Consider the following 19919-nt stretch of genomic DNA (forward strand, 5'->3'; position numbering starts at 1 on the left):
TTCAAAACATTACGTTAACGCAAAACTGAAGTAAACATTCCATTAACAAGTAACATTATAAATATACAGTGGTGGGAGTGTAGCATTATAAAAGTAATGCACCTGTGATATGCTGTAGTGTAAGGCATTACTGAAATATTGTTCAGTAATAATTTACTCTATACATGATGAGTAACTCAATTCATCTAAAATGTAGTTGTTCAAAGGGAAAAATAAAGCAAGAAGACCACAAGCTATAGCAGGCAGAATATTATTCCTGTAGGATTTCCGCAGGAGTCCTGTTTGTTCCTGTGGGATGTTTGCATGTTCTTTGAAGGTAACTTGCACAACACTTTAAATGTCTTTACTCTCAGATTTGATCAGTGACTATGAATTGATGTATTACAGCTTAAAAGTAAGATATTTTTCTTTTTTCTTCACGTTGCAAAATATTTCAGTTACTAAATGCTAAACTAAGTGAAATGAGTGAACTATAAACTAAAAATAAAAATGCTAAAAAATTCAAATAAATGTTACCAAAGAATTATTATCACTGTTTAATTCCATGTGAAAAACACTTAAAATAATGATCAAACAACCTGCAAAATAGCTTTATTCAATAATTACAACCTATAATCATTCTTGATTTTAACATTCATTAAGATCCACAATAACTGCCTAATCATTTTCCGCAAGTAAATCACATGATCATAACATCTTTGAGAACTTTTTTTTTTTTAATTAATTAAAACAGTTCAATGACTTGATTTTCAAGTCCACATTGTCACTTGACTCAGACTCCAGTGTGCAAACTGTAGGTCAATGCAGGAAGTGATGAACAGACCACGATCAGCTCATGAGTGACGAAAACACACAACCACAGCATTGAGAATAAATAAAGGCTGAAGATGGAGGAACTGTGGTTGTTCCGAGGCACAAACACAGCGCATGATTCAGCCATGAGCTCATTTTCATCAGATAAAACTCGTCTCTGGTTCAGCGCCCTAAATGACAAACCTTTACACAAACCGTGGACCTTTCAAGTCCTATTTTAAAGTGACAGTTCACCTAAAAATAAATCACCCACAAGAGTTAAGTGCATTTTGTTTTCTTCAGTAAAATGTTAAGATAATTTATTTGATAAAACTGTGGTCTGGTGATTCAGAAATTCCAAAAACCAGTGAATGCAACTACTTTTAAAGTCCAAAAACCACATCCAGGCGAGCTAAAATGATTTTACATTGAACGTACTGGAAAGAGTTTGACGAAGCTGTGAATTAAATATAATTATGTTATAAATAAGATCAATTTTCTTGATCGTTTCGCTTCATAAGACCTCTGTGTATCGCCATTTTTATTTACCTTGAATTTTTTTGAGCTTCAAACTGCTGATTTACATTTGCTGAATCACCAAGAACCAAAATTTCAACAAACAAATCTTCTTTAATGTCCTACTGAGGGAAAAAGTCCCCATCTTACATGACGTGATGCTGACTAAATGATCAAGGATTTTTTATTTTTGAGTAAACCATCCCTTTAACCAAATACCAACGGCTTTAAATACCAACGACGTTCACAGCAAGTCAGCTAACCATTGATTTGATCACCAAAAACAAATGTAACAAACAGAAAAAAAGTGCTGAAAGAATCAGTGTGACACTGTACAATAAGGTCCAGTAGTTAAAGGGATAGTTCACCCAAAAAAATTTAATAAAACACACATTTACTCACTCTCCAGTGCTTCCAAACCCCTATGGCTTTCCTTTTTTCTGTTGAACACAAAAGAAGATATTTTGAAGAATGTTCAAACCGCACTGAACATCTATAATATGAAAAACAAATACTAGGAAGTCGATATTTGCAGGTTATCAACATAACCATCAATATATATCTTCTTTTGTGTTCAACAGAAGAAACTCAAACAGGTTTGTGATTAGTGCAGTGAGTAAATGATGACAGAATCTTTATTTTTAGGTGAACTACCCCTTTAATTTACTATTATTTAATACAGTGTTTCTCAACCACGTTCCTGGAGGACCAGCTCTGCACATTTTCCATGTCTCCTTAACCAAACACACCTGATTCAGATCAACTGCAGAGACTGAAAGACCTGTAATGAGTGTGACAGACAAAGGCGACATCCAAAACATGCAGTGTTGGTGGTCCTCCAGGAACGTGGTTGAGAAACACTGATTTAATCTAGTAATTTACTAACATTAACAACGAATAATACATTTATTACCGGTTTTATTCATCTTTGTTAATGTTAGTTGCTTGTTGATGCTGTTCATTCTTAATTTATATAATAAAATGAACTAACCTTAACTGATGGAGCCTTACTGGAAAACATGAGCTTTGATTTCTCCATTCTCCTCAGCACATGCTCTTCTTGTGTGTGTCTCCGTGCAGCGGGCTGCATTGGGTCAGCAGGTCATAGCGTGCGCTGTGCAGGAGGCAGATGACAGAGGTTTTGCATGTGTCTGTGCAGGGTTTAGACACATGGCCCTTGTAAAAGAGATACCAAAATCGCTGGAAAACGCGATCGTCATTCACCATGTGTTTGATTAGAGCTTCCATGTCTGAAGGGAAGAGTGTGGACAGACCGTAGGCCTCGGACGCTCGGTAGAGAAGAGTCCAGGACGGGCTCGGGTCTGGTTTTAAGGGCCGGTTGTTGGCCAGAGTCAGGTTAAGAATAAATGTCTCGTGATCTAGAACCATTCGGCTGCTGTCGGGGTAGTTTCCGTCCACGTAATACACACGGTATCCTGAGCATGAAGGAAAAAAAACATGATTTATTAATCTTTCAATGGGGAACTTCTTTTAATAGTTAAAATTATTGTGAGGTTTAATGGATATCATGTTGTCGGCAAAGATAATTTTTTCATAATACTTTTAATGTCTCCCATGCTTAAAAAACAAAACAACAACAAAAAATCAAAAACTGAAAAACAATGTATATCAAAACCAAAAGAATACTAAACAGTATATTTCACCGAGGATACAAAAACAAAACAATTATAGATCAAAATGAGGTCAATTCTAAAATAAACATTAAAATATGAAATTAATAAGTGTTGTAAAAATAAACGTACTAAATAAAATGTACTGAATAGAAGCTAACATTCTTACTTTATGCTAAAAATAACTAAATGCTAAACAAATAATTACATGCATAATGTACTGAGCAAAGGCTAAATAGGTCAGAAAATCAAAAAAGTAGTCTAAAATAATAAACTAAATCCTTAAAAAAGTATATAACTAGATAGCTAACAAATAAACAAACAAACAAACAAACGACCAACTTAAGAAAATAAATATGATTACCAAAAATGTATTTTAAAAAATTATAATAAAGAAGATTACGAAATATAAAAATGACCCAAAATAACACAGAAGCTAAATCAAATAAAAACAAATGCAAACATAAAAAACTGAACTGAAAAACAAAAAGGTCAAATTCACTAAGGATAAAGAAAATTTATTTCATTAAAAAATATTCAAATTAAGTAAATTTTAAAATAAACATTGAAATAAGATTTAAAATGTACTAAATATAAGCTAACATTCTTACTTCATGCTAAAAAAAATAACCAAATGCTAAACAACAAATATTGCATACTGAATGTACTAAGTAAATAATAAATAAGTAAAAAATAAAACTAAATATATTTGAACATAATAAATTAAATCCTTAGAAAAATAATAAAAATAATATAAATAAATAAATAAATAAATAAAAATAAATAAATAAATAGTATCCCTAAATGCTACGAATTATATAACAAACACATCACCAAATTAACAAAACAAATATGACAACCAAAAAAGTATTTAAAAAGATTATAAAATAAAAATAGAACAGAAGACAAAAGGTAAAACAAATAAAAACTAAAGGTAACATAAACAACTAAACTGAAAAACAATGCATAACTAAAGATTAAATTCACTAAGGATAAAGAAAATAATAACGTCAATATATTCAAATTAAATGAATTAAAAAATAATTTTATTTACCAAATATTTGCTAACATTTAAAATAAAAAAACATAAAAAATAGCAAATGCTAAACAACAAATACTGCATGCTAACATTAAAAAAATCCCTAAAATGTAGAAGTAAATACTAATAAACAAGTAAAAAACAAAACTAAAAATGTAATCACCTTGTAATAAACTAAAATCTTTTCAAATAAAAATCTTTTAAATATATATATTTTTACAAATCTATATCCCTTAATGCTAAAAACTATAGAACTACCAAACATATTATTAATGACAAATTAACCAAACAATATTACTACAAAACATTTAATTTCCAAAAAAAAAGAAAGAATATAAAATAAAATGACCCAAAAGCTGAAATAAATAAGAAGCTGCTCAAATGAAATAAGATTTAGACTAAAACAAACACATATATTGTAAGCGCTGTGTGTTGAGTGAGCACCTGGGTTGAGGTTGACAAAAGTGGTGACACTCGGAGCAATGAAAGCCACACTCAGTGGACGGGTCAATGTTTCTTCATCATAAAACATCTGAAACTCATCCGTGTGTGTGTGTCCAAAAAACTGACCGGTTATAGTGCTTTCATACCTGCGAAACAAAACACAACGATAAAGAAATAAAGAGAACAAAACACAAGTGAACCATTAACCAGTACATTATATACCTCCACCAGTACATACAGTAAATGAACAGGACAATCTCAAAAACAGGCACTTACAGTCAACATGACCCATTTAAAAAAAAACTAACTATATGACCTTTGTGGTGATAAAAGACAGTGTTTATAATGCTTTAAGACTGCAGTCATGCATTTTTGTTGACACAGCTATGGGTTTAAGAGATGAAAGTTAACTTTACAGCAGGACATAAAGAGTTGACAGAAAACTGACTGACTGACCTGTTGACTATATGATAGTAATTCCAACTCCAACTGCTCAGACAGAGACCTGGAGGAATGTGACCGATGATGTGAATCTGAGACAGACACACACACACACACAGCTTAGACAAAACAGAAATGTAAAAAAAAAAAAAAACTGATGAAATTTAAAACCAAAATAAACCAAAATAAACTAAAAACAAAAAATGCAAAAAAAAAAAAAAAAAAAAAAAAAATGCAAAAAAAAAAAAAAACCCCAAACAAACAAAATGAAAAGATAAATAAAACCACACACACACAAATTTCCACAAATCAAAAACTGTAAAGAGCAAAACAAACCTATAAAAATAAATGACAAAAAATATCAAAATAAAACTGAAACAACACCAGAATGAAAACAAAGCACTAAATACAAAAAATAAATAAATAAATAAAACCACACATAAAACTAAAAAGTATTGTGAACAAGCATAGCATAAACCCAAACACTACAAAAACAAAATGAAAATGCAACAAAAAAAATAAAACAGAAAAATAAAATAAAAAAACTGCACAAAATGAAACAAACAACACAAATCTAACTAAACCACAAACAAAATTGACAGACAAATATAAAACATATGACAGAAAAAATTATAATAATAAAAATCAATAAAAAATGCTAACTTAAATTTAAAAATAATGATAAAATATGTAAACAAATCTGCAAAAGTGCTGCAAAAATGAAACAAAACCAAACAAAACTTACAAAACAAAGAAAAAATAAAAATCAAACCACAAAAAATGCAAATCAAAAAGAAAATCAAAAATAAATGAGAACATTTCAATTCATACAAAAATACTACATGAAATAATTAAACTCAAACCACAAACAAATAATAAAAATAAGCTACATATTAAGCAAGTAAAACACTACAAAAAAGAAAAGCCACAAAAACTGCAAACCAAAAAGTAAAATTGAATAATAATAATAATAATAATAATAAAAAAAAAACAATAAAAATAATAATAATAATAATCATAATAATAATAATCATAATAATAATCATAATAATAATAATAATAATAAAACAATAATAATAATAATAATAATAAAAAAACAATAATAATAATAATAATAATCATAATAATAATAAATAAATAATATTCATAATCACAATAATAATAATAATAATAATAATAATAATAATAATAATAATAATAATAACAACCATAATAATCATAATAATAATAATATTCATAATCATAATCATAATAATAATAATAATAATAATAATAATAATAATAATAATCATCATCATAATCATCATCATAATAATAATAATCATAACAATATTAATAATAAAAAATAAATAATAATAATAATCGCAATAATAATAATAATAATAATAATAATAATAATAATAATAATAATAATAATAATAATAATAATGATAGAATACAAAAACAAAATGAAAATGCATCACAAAAATAAACAACAAAATACAAAAAATATGCACAAAATGAAACAAACAACAAAAATAAAACAAAACCACAAACAAAATTGACAGACAAATATAATGACAGAAAAAAAGTTAGACAAAAAATGCAAACTTAAATTTAAAAATAATGATAAAATAAAAAAAGTTAAAAAAATAAAAAAAGTGCTGCAAAAAGATTTAAATTAAAACAAAAATACTACATTAAATAAATTCAATCTACAAAAAACAAAACAAAAAATAAGCTAATAAAATAAAAAGTGCTACAAAAAACTAAACTAAATGCATAAAAAACTAAACACAAAGAAAACAACAATTAAACCTAAAACCTAATTTAAAATCTAAATCTAAATTAAACCACAGAAAAGATCTTGATGTTTGTGGAGGAAAACAAACATGAAATGTGGTTCCTGATTCAGTGGTAGAAGCAGTAGGGAAACTCCAGCATTGCATTAGCATGTTCTGCATACTATCAAAATAGCAACACAAGTGCAATAACAAAACTGCAAGTGTCAAACTGAAAAGCTGAACATGCAACAACCAACAGTCACACATCTGCTTTACCGGCTCCAACCCTTTAAACCCCTCCAACTCACACACTCCAATAAGCCATGATGTATTGGAGCAGGAGTGTTGATCACGTTTGTCTGTTTTCTGATGAAGCATCTCTGGTTTCTCACCTTCTCTCTCTTGTTCTCAGACTCCTGCAGGATGTGAATGAGCCACTGCAGCTGATCTGCCGGGTCGGTGGAGTTTACCATCAGCCAGTAGTTTTCTCTGGCGCAGAAGTTCATGTTCAGAGACACAAGCCTTAATCCAGGCTCAACCTCCACGCTGTAGAAACCACCACGGCTGCACAACACACATTACATAGATGATAATATTAATCAATTATAATAACGGCAATAATTATACAGATCCAGCAGGTATTATCACGAAAATGATCAAACACAACTCTACCATTATTATAAATTGTATAATAATAATAATAATTATTATTATTATTAATAATTCATTCGTTTTCTTTTTGGCTTAGTCCCTTTATTAATCAGGGGTCAGCACAGCGGAATGAACCACTAACTGATCAAGTATATGTTTTACCCAGCCGGGACTCAAACCAGAGACCTTCTAACTGTGAGGCGATTGTGCTACCCACTGCACCACCGTACTGCTAAGATTAATAATAATAATAATAATTATTATTATTATTATTATTATAAACACATTGTAAATAAAAGTTAGTATTAAGCAAAATTATTTCTGGAACTGCAATAATAATAATGATAATAAAAATACTTGTAAATAAAGAAATATTAGTAATAAACAAGTTATTAAACTACTACTGCTAAAAATAATAATTATAAAAAAAATCAAAAACAATTATAGTATTATTTTAATTATATATAATAACAATAATAAATTTTAATAACAATAATAAAAAATAATAATACTTGAATGTGCAATAATTCAGTTAATGTAAATTAAATATTAACAATTTATTAATTAGTTAAATAATAAAAACAATAATGATATAATAAGTGTTGTTGTTATTGCTATTATAATTAGTGTTATTATTATTATTACTACTATTATTATTATTATTATTATTATTATTATTATTATTATTATTACTACTACTACTACTACTAATAGTACTAGTGTTATTATTGTTATTATTATTATTACTAGAGTTATTATTATTATTATTATTATTATTATTATTATTATTATTATTATTATTATTATTAATGTTATTATTATTACTAGTCTTATTATTATTATTATTATTATTGTTATTGTTATTATTATTACTAGTCTTATTATTATTATTAATGTTATTATTATTACAAGTCTTATTAATATTATTATTATTATTATTATTATTATTATTATTACTAGTGTTATTATTATTTTTGTTATTATTATTACTACTAGTCTTATTATTATTATTAATGTTATTATTATTACTAGTCTTATTATTATTATTATTGTTATTATTAATATTATTATTACTAGTGTTATTATTATTATTAATGTTATTATTATTACAAGTCTTATTATTATTATTATTATTATTGTTATTACTAGTGTTATTATTATTTTTGTTATTATTATTACTACTAGTCTTATTATTATTATTATTATTATTATTATTATTATTAATGTTATTGTTATTACTAGTCTTATTATTATTATTATTATTATTATTATTATTATTATTACTAGTGTTATTATTATTATTATTACTAGTGTTATTATTGTTATTATTATAATTACTATTATTATTATTGTTATTATTATTACTAGTGTTAATATTTTGTTATTATTATTACTGGTCTTATTATTATTATTATTATTATTAATGTTATTATTATTACTAGTCTTATTATTATTATTACTATTATTGTTATTACTAGTGTTATTATTATTTTTGTTATTATTATTACTAGTCTTATTAATATTATTATTATTATTATTATTATTATTATTATTATTATTGTTGTTATTGTTATTACTAGTTTTATTATTATTATTATTATTACTAGTGTTATTATTATTATTATTATTATTACTAGTGTTATTATTGTTATTATTATTATTATATTTACAGCTTTACCGTATGGTCTCCAGGGCTTCCTCAGGCAGCCAGGGTGCCCACTCCTTCGCCATGGTCTCATAAAGCCAACGGGACGAATGATTTCCATGCACAAACGGAGGAGGAAAACTATTGACCGGCGTGCTCTCGTGATTCCCCACCGCAGGATACACTGTAACGTTTCGGCCCAAGTGTTTGTGTATGAGTCTGGTAATGGTGACCAGCTCATTAAGCTGCTGGTTCCGCGTCTGAGACCACACGTTATGAGCAGGAATATCCCCCGTCCAATAAACCCAATCCCATGGACCCGATTTAGCTACGTTCTCCAGAAGATTCTCCACTGTGCGCAAAGGCAGGTCACACTTGCTATACGTCCCCCAATATCCTGCCCTGGCGTGCCTCAAACTGGCCCTTCCAGAGTCATTTCGACAACACAGAGGCTTGTTACACTCTGCAAAGCTGCCCTCTGCGTACTCTGCATCCCAATGGATGTCTGTGAGGAAGAGGATCCTGCTGCGTGGAGAGCCTGGTTTGGGTGGAGAAGGCGGTTTGACTGGAGGTTTGGGGATTTGTGGTAAGGAAACATTCCAGGGGGCGTAAATGTCGAAATGGCCACATGAAGGTCCAACCAGGACAGCACAGGCCTCCGTAGGCCAGAGGAAAGACTCCTGGAGCGCTCTTATGACATCAGCGCGGAAGAGTGCAGTGATGTCACGACACACGTCTGGATTGGCCAGGTGAAGACGGACACACACCTCTCCTAAAGCTTGAGAAACTCGCTCCATGTTTGAGTCACTCTGGAAACAAAGACGACACAAACACAGTTTAATAAGTTGACCTTGTGACCTTGTGTTCAATATATTATTTCAGTACAGATATAGAGTCATGAGACCATAGTATTTCAAAGAAACTCCAGATACACCTGATCACTGTTTCTCTGATGAAGGCAAGTGTTTGCCGAAACACGTAGGCGCAGTTTTACGGAATAGCCATGTCAATAAAGGCTTTTAAATATTTTTTCCACATTTTTCGAGTGCTTTAGACTGATTTTTGCTTTTTATTCTGATGAATCCCATGCCCAAAGACCACCGACAGATTATTTAAGCTACCCCTGAGCACTTTTTGATTAATTTTGGACAGTTTGAAAACAGTTAGAATTCAGTTGTGTTTCGAAACCTCTTATTTCAACTTATTATTTCTCATTTTCAAGAGATAGTTCACCCAAAAATAGAGTTACTTCCATTTTACTTGCCCTCAAACATTTATTGGTTTCTTTTTTTCTGCTCTACACAAAATAATACATTTTGAAGAAAGCAGAAAACCGGTAACCATTGACTTCATAGTGGGAAAAACAAATACTTTGGGAGTCGATGGTTATATGTTTTTAGCTTTTTTCCAAAATATCTTCTTTTGTGTTCGACAGAATCAAACATTTCAAACATTTTTGGAGCAAGACATGATTTTCTGATGACATAAATTTCATTTCTTTGGGTGAACTGTCCCTTTAAGAGCATGAGAAAAGAAACTAACTATGCTTTGCTTTTGACAGCAGCAATCTAACAAGTCATTTGTGCAGGTGTTTGTGGCTTGGAGGTGTTTGAACATCATGACTCATATCGGCTAGTCTACACTAAATAATACATGTTGAAAAAAGCTGAAAACCGGTAACCATTGACTTCATAGTAGGAAAAACAAATACTATGGAAGTCGATGCTTAGAGTTTTTTAATCTTTCTTTAAAATGTCTTTTTTTGTGTTCGACAGAATAAAATATTCAAACATGTTCGGAGTAAGTGGAAGGTGAGTGAATGATAACAGAATTTTCATATTTTGGGGGGTGAACGGTCCCTTTAAGAGCATGAGAAAATGAACTTGTTAAATGCTTTGCTTTTGATAGCAGCAGTTTAACAGGTCGTTTGTGCTGGTGTTTGTGGCTTGGAGGTGTTTGGACATCATGAGTCAGATCAGCTAGAAGAGGATGTGTGACGACAGGTTTTTTATGTTCAGTTTCATTTATTAGGTGTTTTGGGTTGTGCATTAAAAACGGATATAAGATATAGAAATAAATAATATAAATGGATATACAGTTGTAGTCAGAATTATTAGCTCCCCTTAATTATTAGTCCTCTGTTTATTTTTTCCCCAATTTTTGTTTAACGGCGAGAAGATTTCTTCATCACATTTCTAAATATAATAGTTTTCATAACTGAATTATTTTATCTTTGCTATGATGACCGTAAATAATATTTTACTAGATGTTTTCCAAGACACTTCTATACAGTTTAGTGACATTTAAAAGTTTAACTAGGTTAATTAGGTTAACTAGGCAGATTAGGGTAATTAGGCAAGTTATTGTATAACGAGGGTTTGTTCTGTAGACTATCAGAAACAAAATATAGCTTAAAGGGGCTAATAATTTTGACCTTAAAATGGATTTTAAAAAATTGAAAACTGCTTTCATTCTTTCCGAAATAAAACAAATAAGACTTTCTCCAGAAAAAAAAATATTATCAGACATACTGTGTAAATTTCCTTGTTTTTTCTGTTAAACATTATTTGGGAATTATTTAAATAAATAAATTCAAAGGGGGGCTAATAATTCTGACTTTTTATTCAGTAAATATATATTCAGTAAATTATATTCAGTAAATATAACAACAATAACAACAACAGCATACAATTACAATGGAATAAAATAAATATAAATATTTATAGTGTACTATGTGCATGGCTATTTGAAAAAATAGTTGGTTTATCTACCATAAAGTACATACAAATAATGTAAAATAACTAGCTAGAAACTTCAAATGTATATCAAAATCCAGATGGTACATGTGTGTAAATGTGTTTGTATATTCTACATACGTGACAGTGTATTTATGCTCGGTTTCTATTTGTAGGTGTGACTTTTGAACATTCTGTCAAGGGTCTGCAGATGAAAAACAGACATTCTTGGCCAATTCTGGCACATTTTACAGTAATATTTATTGCATGCAATGTTTATTGTCAGTCATATACGTTATATGTGTTTATTACGGTAATGTTAATTTTGCATTGACCTTGTACACAACTCAACTAAACTATTTTTATGACGTACATATGCTTAATTACATTTTTTGACACTTTACAACTAGATGGGTAAAGCTGGTTTTATATTTGTAAACTGCAGTCTATATACTTCACTTTCGATTTTCAAAATACAAACTAAGAAGCAGTTATTACTCTCTCACACAGACAAACTACTAAAAATGCGCCAGGATGACTTTAAACACACAAACACCATCATGGAGGTAAATACAGCAGCAGATCTCACCAGCAGCGCGATGTCGACCGAGGCGAAGATCGCTTTACACAGCGTGCAGGACAAGTTTCTCCATCCGAAACCGAGCTTCAACCGGTCCAGCTCCTCCACGACCCTCAGCTGAGGCACATCTGTTCCTCCTTCAAGAGGGTAGGAGGAACACAAAGGCCCAAAAAACAAGCTCCAGAGTAAGAAAACTGACAACTCGTACACCGGACGCTTCATTTCGACGGCGCGCTGAGGAACTTTCAGACCCCCGTTTCTACATCCCTGTCGACCCGCACAGGAAAACAGCGCCTGTGGATGAGGAGCCACGCGTGGACTGTGTGTGTGTAAATAAACCAGCAACGAGAATAGGGGACCTTGCGTCCTGTTTATTGGCAGTTGTGAATAACGAAGAGTCTGTCCTCACGCTGTAGCGCGTCCCGGGCGACCCGACTAGTTTACATATAGCGTCAGCTGATTGATCACGTGACCTGCTGACAAAGCAACTGACGAATCATGTGCTCTACTGCTTTGTAAACACTGAAATGACAACAGAGACTTTTGATGAGTCACAATTATGTTAACATTTTAGTTTAACTTTAATATAATATTAATATTTTTCCCTTCTAAAATAAACACTACATACACTACTGCACTGGACATTGACGCTTATTCATTCATTAATTTTCTTTTCAGCAGTCCCTTTATTATTCACCACAGCGGAATGAACTGCCAACTTATGCAGCATATGTTTTACGCAGGATGCCCTTCCAGCCGCAACCCAACGCTGGGAAACACCCATACACTCTTGCATTTGGACATTGACGTGACAAATTTTTCGTCTCATAGATTGTAAAATAAATCTGAAATATATACATAGATGAAGGAAAAATTAGCCCTCATGTTAAAATGTCATTTTTAACTAATGTTTAACAGAAGATGACGCAGTGGTGCAGTAGGTAGTGCTGTCGCCTCACAGCAAGAAGGTCACTGGTTCGAGCCTTGGCTGGGTCAGATGGCGTTTCTGTGTGGAGTTTGCATGTTCTCCCTGCATTCGCGTGGGTTTCCTCCGGGTGCTCCGGTTTCCCCCACAGTCCAAAGACATGAGGTACATGTGAATTGGGAAGGCTAAATTGTCCGTAGTGTGAGTGAGTGTGTATGGATGTTTCCCAGGGATGGGTTGCGGCTGGAAGGGCATCCGCTGCGTGGAACATGTGCTGAATAAGTTGGTGGTTCATTCCACTGTGGCGACCCCGGATTAATAATAAAGGGACTAAGCCGAAAAGAAAATGAATGAATGATGAATGTTTAACAGAGTGCTTTAAACATTGTTTGAATGTTTGAAAGAATGTTTAATACAATGTTTAAACACATTTTAAAATATAATTTAAATAACTATTTGGTTTGATAATATTCACATTAGCAGATTTACATAAAAAACTACATAAATATTTTTTCTAATCAAACAAAACAAAAAAAAACTATGAAAAACATCAAATGAAACACTGTAAAAATGATGCGCTTTGATAAATATCAATTACAAAATTATTTTTTAAAGAATGTAAATTTCACATGAGGACTAATAATTTGAGGGGTTAATAAAGATTTTGTTAATGTACAAAAATTTACCCCATAAATTATTTTTTATTATTTTATTTAGCCAAATGATATTTCCCATTTATTTTTCTAGATTGCAGTTATCCATTTTACACATTACCCCCTTACCCACATTTTTGGGAACTTAAGAAACCGTTAGTAAAGCTGTGTTGGATCATATACTAAATATTAATATTTATAAACCATAAGTTAAAGCCTAGTCATTTAGCTTCTTTTAAATTGTTGTTGCCATAGAAACATTCAGATAGTTGGAATCAGTTAACTGCCTCATTTAAAAGAACACCTTACAATAAGACACACAATCCACTCATCCTGTGATCATCTGTAGCATTGTCTGTGAGTTCATTATCTGTTTGTATTTATATTCTATCTCAGATATTAATGTTATATACATAAATAACTATAGCTCATTGTATGTACACCTTTTTACATAGTTTCACTCTGTTTCAACAAACTCAATGTGGCATGGAATAAAGCAGCATTCTCCCATAATCACAAGTGTTGAAAAGAGTTTATCTGTCTGTCTAACTTTGGGAAGAGAGAGAGACACCGGAGTGAGGGCAAAACAAAAGCCTTTTATGCCAATTATATTAAAACATGGAGGTATAAAATGATTATTAATTCATTCATTTTCAACCAACTTATCCAGCAAATGTTTTATGCAGCGGATGCCCTTACAGCTGCAAGTCATCCCTGGGAAACACCCATAGACGCTCATTCACACACATACACTACAGACAATTTAGCCTATCCAATTCACCTATAGTGCATGTCTTTGGACTTGTGGGGGAAACTGGAGAACCCAGAGGAAACCCATGCAAACACTGGGAGAACATGCAAACTCCACACTGAAATGCCAACTGACCCAGCCGGGGCTCAATCCAGTGACTTTCTTGCTGTGAGGCGACAGCACTACCCACTGCACCACCACACCGCCCATAAAATGTTTATTAAGAAATTATTTCTACTACTAAAATACCTTCTGCAGTACAACAGTAAACAATATTAAAATGTAAAACATTCATAGACACGTTATGAAATACTCAGTCCTACGTTTCATTTATTCGTCCAAATTATTTCAAAACACTGTGAAATTCTGCATTATACAATAAAATTCATATTTATTACAGAATTTCACAATTCTGCTTTTCCATCTCAGGACTAACAAATGAACCGACTGAAACTCTCAGCATGGCCAAAACATTTTTATTTGTTCTTATTTCCTTTAGTAAACTTTAGTTATCACGAATAAAATATAAACAGCCCAAATCTCCAAAATAAAGACTACAGAAAAGCCAGATGAACGTTCATTAAAAACCTCACAGGGTCAGAAAACTGAGCATAAGTTAGAAAATCAGTCTGTTTTTCTGCTTTTCAAAACACAAAAAGAAACACTGTCAAATTATAATAATTAAAACATAAAGACACAATTATGCATGTCAAGTATGCTTGTTTCCGTCTCTTGGTTTCCTATTGCATACTGGCAAATTGAAAAGAGGAACACTGAAAGCAAAAGGAAGTAGATGTAGTGTTCAGAAAAGCAAAAGCGCTCACGGGCTGCCAAACGGAACACCCATGAAACAAAACAAAAAAACACTTATATATATGTGTACAGTATAAAAATCTCTCAGACGTTTCAGCACGTGACATGCTTAACATGTACAAGGAGGAGCGGGATGCATGTTAGTTACAAAACAGAAACCATGCATGAATCTAAATCAATTTACGGGAGGCAGAAACTGACCCATGATATTTGTGGCACAAGACTTCTCACATTTGATGTGACGTGTGTAAATGTCTCCTTTATTTTTTGCATTTACGGTACCTTAATTTAATGTAACAGGTGTTTATAACATGAATCTCCCTGCTATGAGAGGGACAATACAATCATGATAGTGTGGGCACTTCTTATTTTGGTTTATTAATTATTTTTTTTACAAGACAAGGCATAAAATGGCATTAGCTTATGCATTATTGCACTGTTTTATATCTTTTTTAATGTAAATAAATCTGACTTTTGCAATCAGGGACAATCTAAAAGTGTAAATGCAATGGCAGGATGCTTTAAATACTAATAACGGACACATCGACTAATAAAATGACTCCTTTGAAGGAGCAAAGTGGACAGAAATGGAGCGAAAAAGAAGCAGAAGTTTGGAGTGGTTAGCTGACATTATATTTACTGTACATTCACTGTCGCCACTTCCTGTTTAATGGCTATAGAAAAGAGGTTTTGAGAGGAGTGTTTTTCTGTAAACGCTCCAGAGAACATGTAAAGGCTGATGAACACACAAACGCGCGCGTCATTTTCAATGATTGCATATAAGAATATAGAGGATAGTGAGAACGTGGCTTTTTAAAAATGTTCAACAGCGCTTCAACAAAGCGTTCTTTCTTTCTTTAGCAGAGGACTTACAGTGGCATAGAGCACTTTGGTGAGTGGTGAAATTTAAAGAGACAGTTCGCCCAAAAATGAAAACTCAATCATTTATTTACCACAAGAAGATATTTTGAAGAATGTTGGAAATTCGTAGCCAATCACTTCTACAGTATTTGTTTTTTTCCCTACTATGGAAGTCAATGGCTGCTGGTTTCCAACATTCTTCAAAAGATCTTCTTTTGTGTTCGACAGTAAAACAGAAATCACTTGAGTAATAGTGTGTTCATGTTCATTTTTGAGCAAGCTTTTTCTTTAAGGCAATACTGTGAAGTCAGTGTTGTGCAGTGTGGTTATTTGTCTTGCATCTTCTCCAGGATGGGCACGATCATGTCGAATTTGGGCCTCTTGGCAGGGTCCTCGTTCATGCAGATTTTCATGAGTTTGCAGATGTGAGGGGAGATTCCGGGTGGGATGGTGGGCCGTAGTCCCTCTAGCGCCACCTGATGGGCACACAAGAGATAAGGTTTGTTTGATTTTGGTCCAGTTTTTTAAAGGGCCATGAAACCCCCCTGTTTCAGTTCAAGACTACCTCAGAAACTTTTCAAAAGATGGTCCGAGATGGGGAGCGAACAACAAATGAGACACAAACCATGAGGAGAACCATGATTTTATAGTTTACAAAAGTTAAAATGCAAAGAAATAATCAGTAAGTGATTTAATGTCCTGCTATATACGTTATTCATAATTTCATATACACATAACCACAATTTGTTACATCATTATAAAGACAATCATGTTTATATAAACACTATAAATGAAGAGGACTCTCTCCTCCTGAATCCCTGGGTCTGAATATAGACACAGTGGATAGAGGTGCAGCAGGTCTCTATATTCAGACCCGGGGATTCAGAAGGAGAGAGTCCTCTACATTTATAGTGTTTATGTAAACATGATTGTATTTATAATGATTTAACAAATTGTGGTTATGTGTATATGAAATTATTAGGTGAAGTATTTAAAGGGATAGTTCACCCAAAAATCTAAATTGTCTCACCTTAATTTTATTTTTCATGAGTGTTTTTTGGTCAGCTGAATACAAATGAAGATATTTAGAAAAATGTTGGTTGATGGTACCCATTAACAACAATTAGTCCTGCTGGTAATCTGGAGGATTTTAAACATAGGTGAACACACCAGCACAGACATAGGAAATGTGTCTGAATGGTGACAAACTCAACTGATAAAAGACAAAGTCCACCATTCTCCAATTCTAGTATAGCTCTCCTGACAAAAATGCTTACTGCAAACCAATAGCTTTGCTGTATTGGTCTTGACAGTACCACAGAGAAAAACATTCAACAAACCCCGTGGATCATGGAAACAAACAAAGTCAGGTGTGTGTGATGGAGTCCGTCTGACCTTCATGCCGATCTCCATGTTTGAGAGGTCAGCGAATGGCACCTCTCTGGTCACTAGCTCCCAGAGCAGCACAGCAAAGCTCCACATGTCAGCTGAGCGCCGGTTGATCTCCTCTGGCTTCTTCTGCAGAGCTGAAAGCAGATATGAAGGGAGATGTTAATGTGTCAAACGACTGACTGACTGACTGACTGACTGACTGACAGTCTGTCTGTCTATACATGGATATATATGGGTCTGTCTGTCTATATATGGATATAGATAGATAGATAGTTTCAATAAAAATATATATATATACATAACAAAATAAAAACAAATAAAATAGATAAAATAAAAAAAATGAAATAATTACAAAATGATAAAAATATATACAATAAAATGAAAGACACTAAATCTACTAACTAATAAAATCTATTATAACGTGTAAAATATACAAATAAATGTATTACAAAAACGTATAAATAAAAAAAATAAATTAAATAAAATTAAATAAAATCCGATACCTTCAGGTGCCACCCATGCAGGAGAGTACATCCTACCAGGACACTGAAATGACAACTTTACATCTGCCATGCTTATCCTGGCTGTCATGTCCTCGTCAATCTAGGAAAAAAAAGAAAAGAAAAAAATATTTATCACGATCTCCACAAATATATAAAGCAGCAAAACAAATATGCTCATGTTAATATGCTTAACATAATAATATATTTTCTTGAGCAAAAATCTGCACATTAGAATAATTTCTAAAAGATCCAATGACTGCAGTAATTATGCTGAAAATTCAGCTTTGATTCACAGGAGTAAACTACATTTTTAAAAATACATTCATATAGAAAAAGGTTAAGTTAAATTATAATATACAAACAAGCAAGACATTGAAAAGCCTAAAATTGTACATTCACAGCATTACTTATTTTTGCACTTGGGACAGGATGCACACAAATCTGTTTATAGCAGATTCTGTTTCACTAAATCAGTTCCACATACCATGACAGCACATAACAAACAGTGCAACTGCTGGGGTAACCTATGTCCAGAGTAATGAATCTAAAGCACAGATCCTGATGAACCACATGGAACTGAGACTGTGGAAAAACCCAGTTGTAGAAACTGAGAGATTTCTGTTCCTCACCATGACACTCTTGCTGTTAAGATAATGGCGGGGGATCATGGGCTCAAGAGTGTGCAGGAAAGCCATTCCACAGGCAATGTCCAGAGCAAATTTCACAGCCTGCGTCTGATCCACTACGAAGTCTATATGAGCGAGAGAAAAAGAGGAAAATAGAGAAGAGACATTCAGTTACATTTGTACAAAGCTAAATGTCTAAACAAAACAGTGATGTGCGTTAACAGCTTTGTTTCCTGAAATTGAATTGTACATAAACTGCATTAAAGACATTCATTTTTTCCGAATACTGAATAATTTACTTTAATAGAGTAAAACATTCAAGAGAAAAAAAACATCTGAGAATTTGCACTAATAATCTCACTTGAATAAAAGGATTTTATTAAATCATTGAATATATGACTTTTGTTGTTTGTTTCAATAATTTATGATTAGTCATACAACATCAAAACATGAGTATTCAAAAAGTCTTTCAAATGAAAGTAAATTAATATTATTCTTGACTTTTAAATAAGAGTATGAAAATAGTTAATCAATAGGCGTAAACACACACACACACACACACACACATATAACTACGTGTATATGTGTATTTATAAATATATATATACAGTGTATCTTTATACGCGGACACACACACACACACACACACACACGCACATGCACGCACACGCACACGCACACGCACACACACACACACACACACACACACACACACACACACACACACACACACCTTAATACAAAAAGCACTCCATAAACATTTTTAAATTGTTTAATTATCTTTGAACCATTAATTAAACAATAAGCAAATAATGAACCTATTAAATTACTTAAATACAGATTACTTAAAATTACTAAAAATATATTTAAAAAAAATGTATTATGAGGAACTAAAATATTTGTTCTTAAAGTAAAAAAAAGTCTGAAATCCTTAATAGTATTTAAATAAAAGTAATAAACACATAATAACTTATATACAGTTGAAGTCAGAATTATTAGTCCCCCCTTTATTTTTTCCCCAATTTCTGTTTAAAGGAGTGCAGATTTCTTCAACACATTTCTAAACATAATAGTTTTAATAACTCATTTCTAATACCTGATTTATTTTGTCTTTGTCATGATGACAGTAAATAATATTTGACTAGATATTTTTCAAGA

The 19919-nt window shown here is 31.8% G+C and overlaps 2 protein-coding genes across 2 annotated transcripts in view; both read right to left on the bottom strand.

The window, feature by feature from the left end:
- Positions 1–563: 563 nt before the first annotated feature.
- smpd1 (sphingomyelin phosphodiesterase 1) lies at positions 564–12682 on the bottom strand. The gene is made up of 6 exons (XM_056466986.1): positions 12247–12682; positions 8956–9731; positions 7019–7190; positions 4879–4955; positions 4423–4568; positions 564–2744 (listed from the first exon to the last, which is right to left on the bottom strand). The coding sequence occupies exons 1-6, from the start codon at positions 12457–12459 to the stop codon at positions 2353–2355; spliced, it is 1776 nt and encodes a 591-aa protein (XP_056322961.1). The 5' UTR covers positions 12460–12682; the 3' UTR covers positions 564–2352.
- A 2343-nt stretch (positions 12683–15025) lies between these two features.
- The window catches only part of ilk (integrin-linked kinase), a 32401-nt gene continuing 27507 nt past the window's right edge, over positions 15026–19919 (bottom strand). Inside the window, exons 10-13 of the mRNA XM_056466876.1 lie at positions 18765–18886; positions 18136–18235; positions 17636–17766; positions 15026–16716 (exon numbers count right to left, since the gene is read on the bottom strand). Coding sequence (XP_056322851.1) covers positions 16567–16716; positions 17636–17766; positions 18136–18235; positions 18765–18886 — 503 coding nt within the window. The 3' untranslated portion in view covers positions 15026–16566. The remainder of the gene's footprint in view (positions 16717–17635; positions 17767–18135; positions 18236–18764; positions 18887–19919) is intronic.

This window comes from Danio aesculapii, chromosome 10, assembly GCF_903798145.1.
Source record: "Danio aesculapii chromosome 10, fDanAes4.1, whole genome shotgun sequence".
Classification (NCBI taxonomy): Eukaryota; Metazoa; Chordata; class Actinopteri; order Cypriniformes; family Danionidae; genus Danio; species Danio aesculapii.

Coding starts and splice junctions, on each gene's coding strand:
- smpd1 (XM_056466986.1), bottom strand. CDS start 12,459: ATGAAGCGTCCGGTGTACGAGTTGTCAGTTTTCTTACTCTGGAGCTTG. Junction 4,569..4,878: donor TACTATCATATAGTCAACAG/GTCAGTCAGTCA, acceptor TTTGTTTCGCAG/GTATGAAAGCACTATAACCG. Junction 2,745..4,422: donor TTTTGTCAACCTCAACCCAG/GTGCTCACTCAA, acceptor CTTCATGCTCAG/GATACCGTGTGTATTACGTG.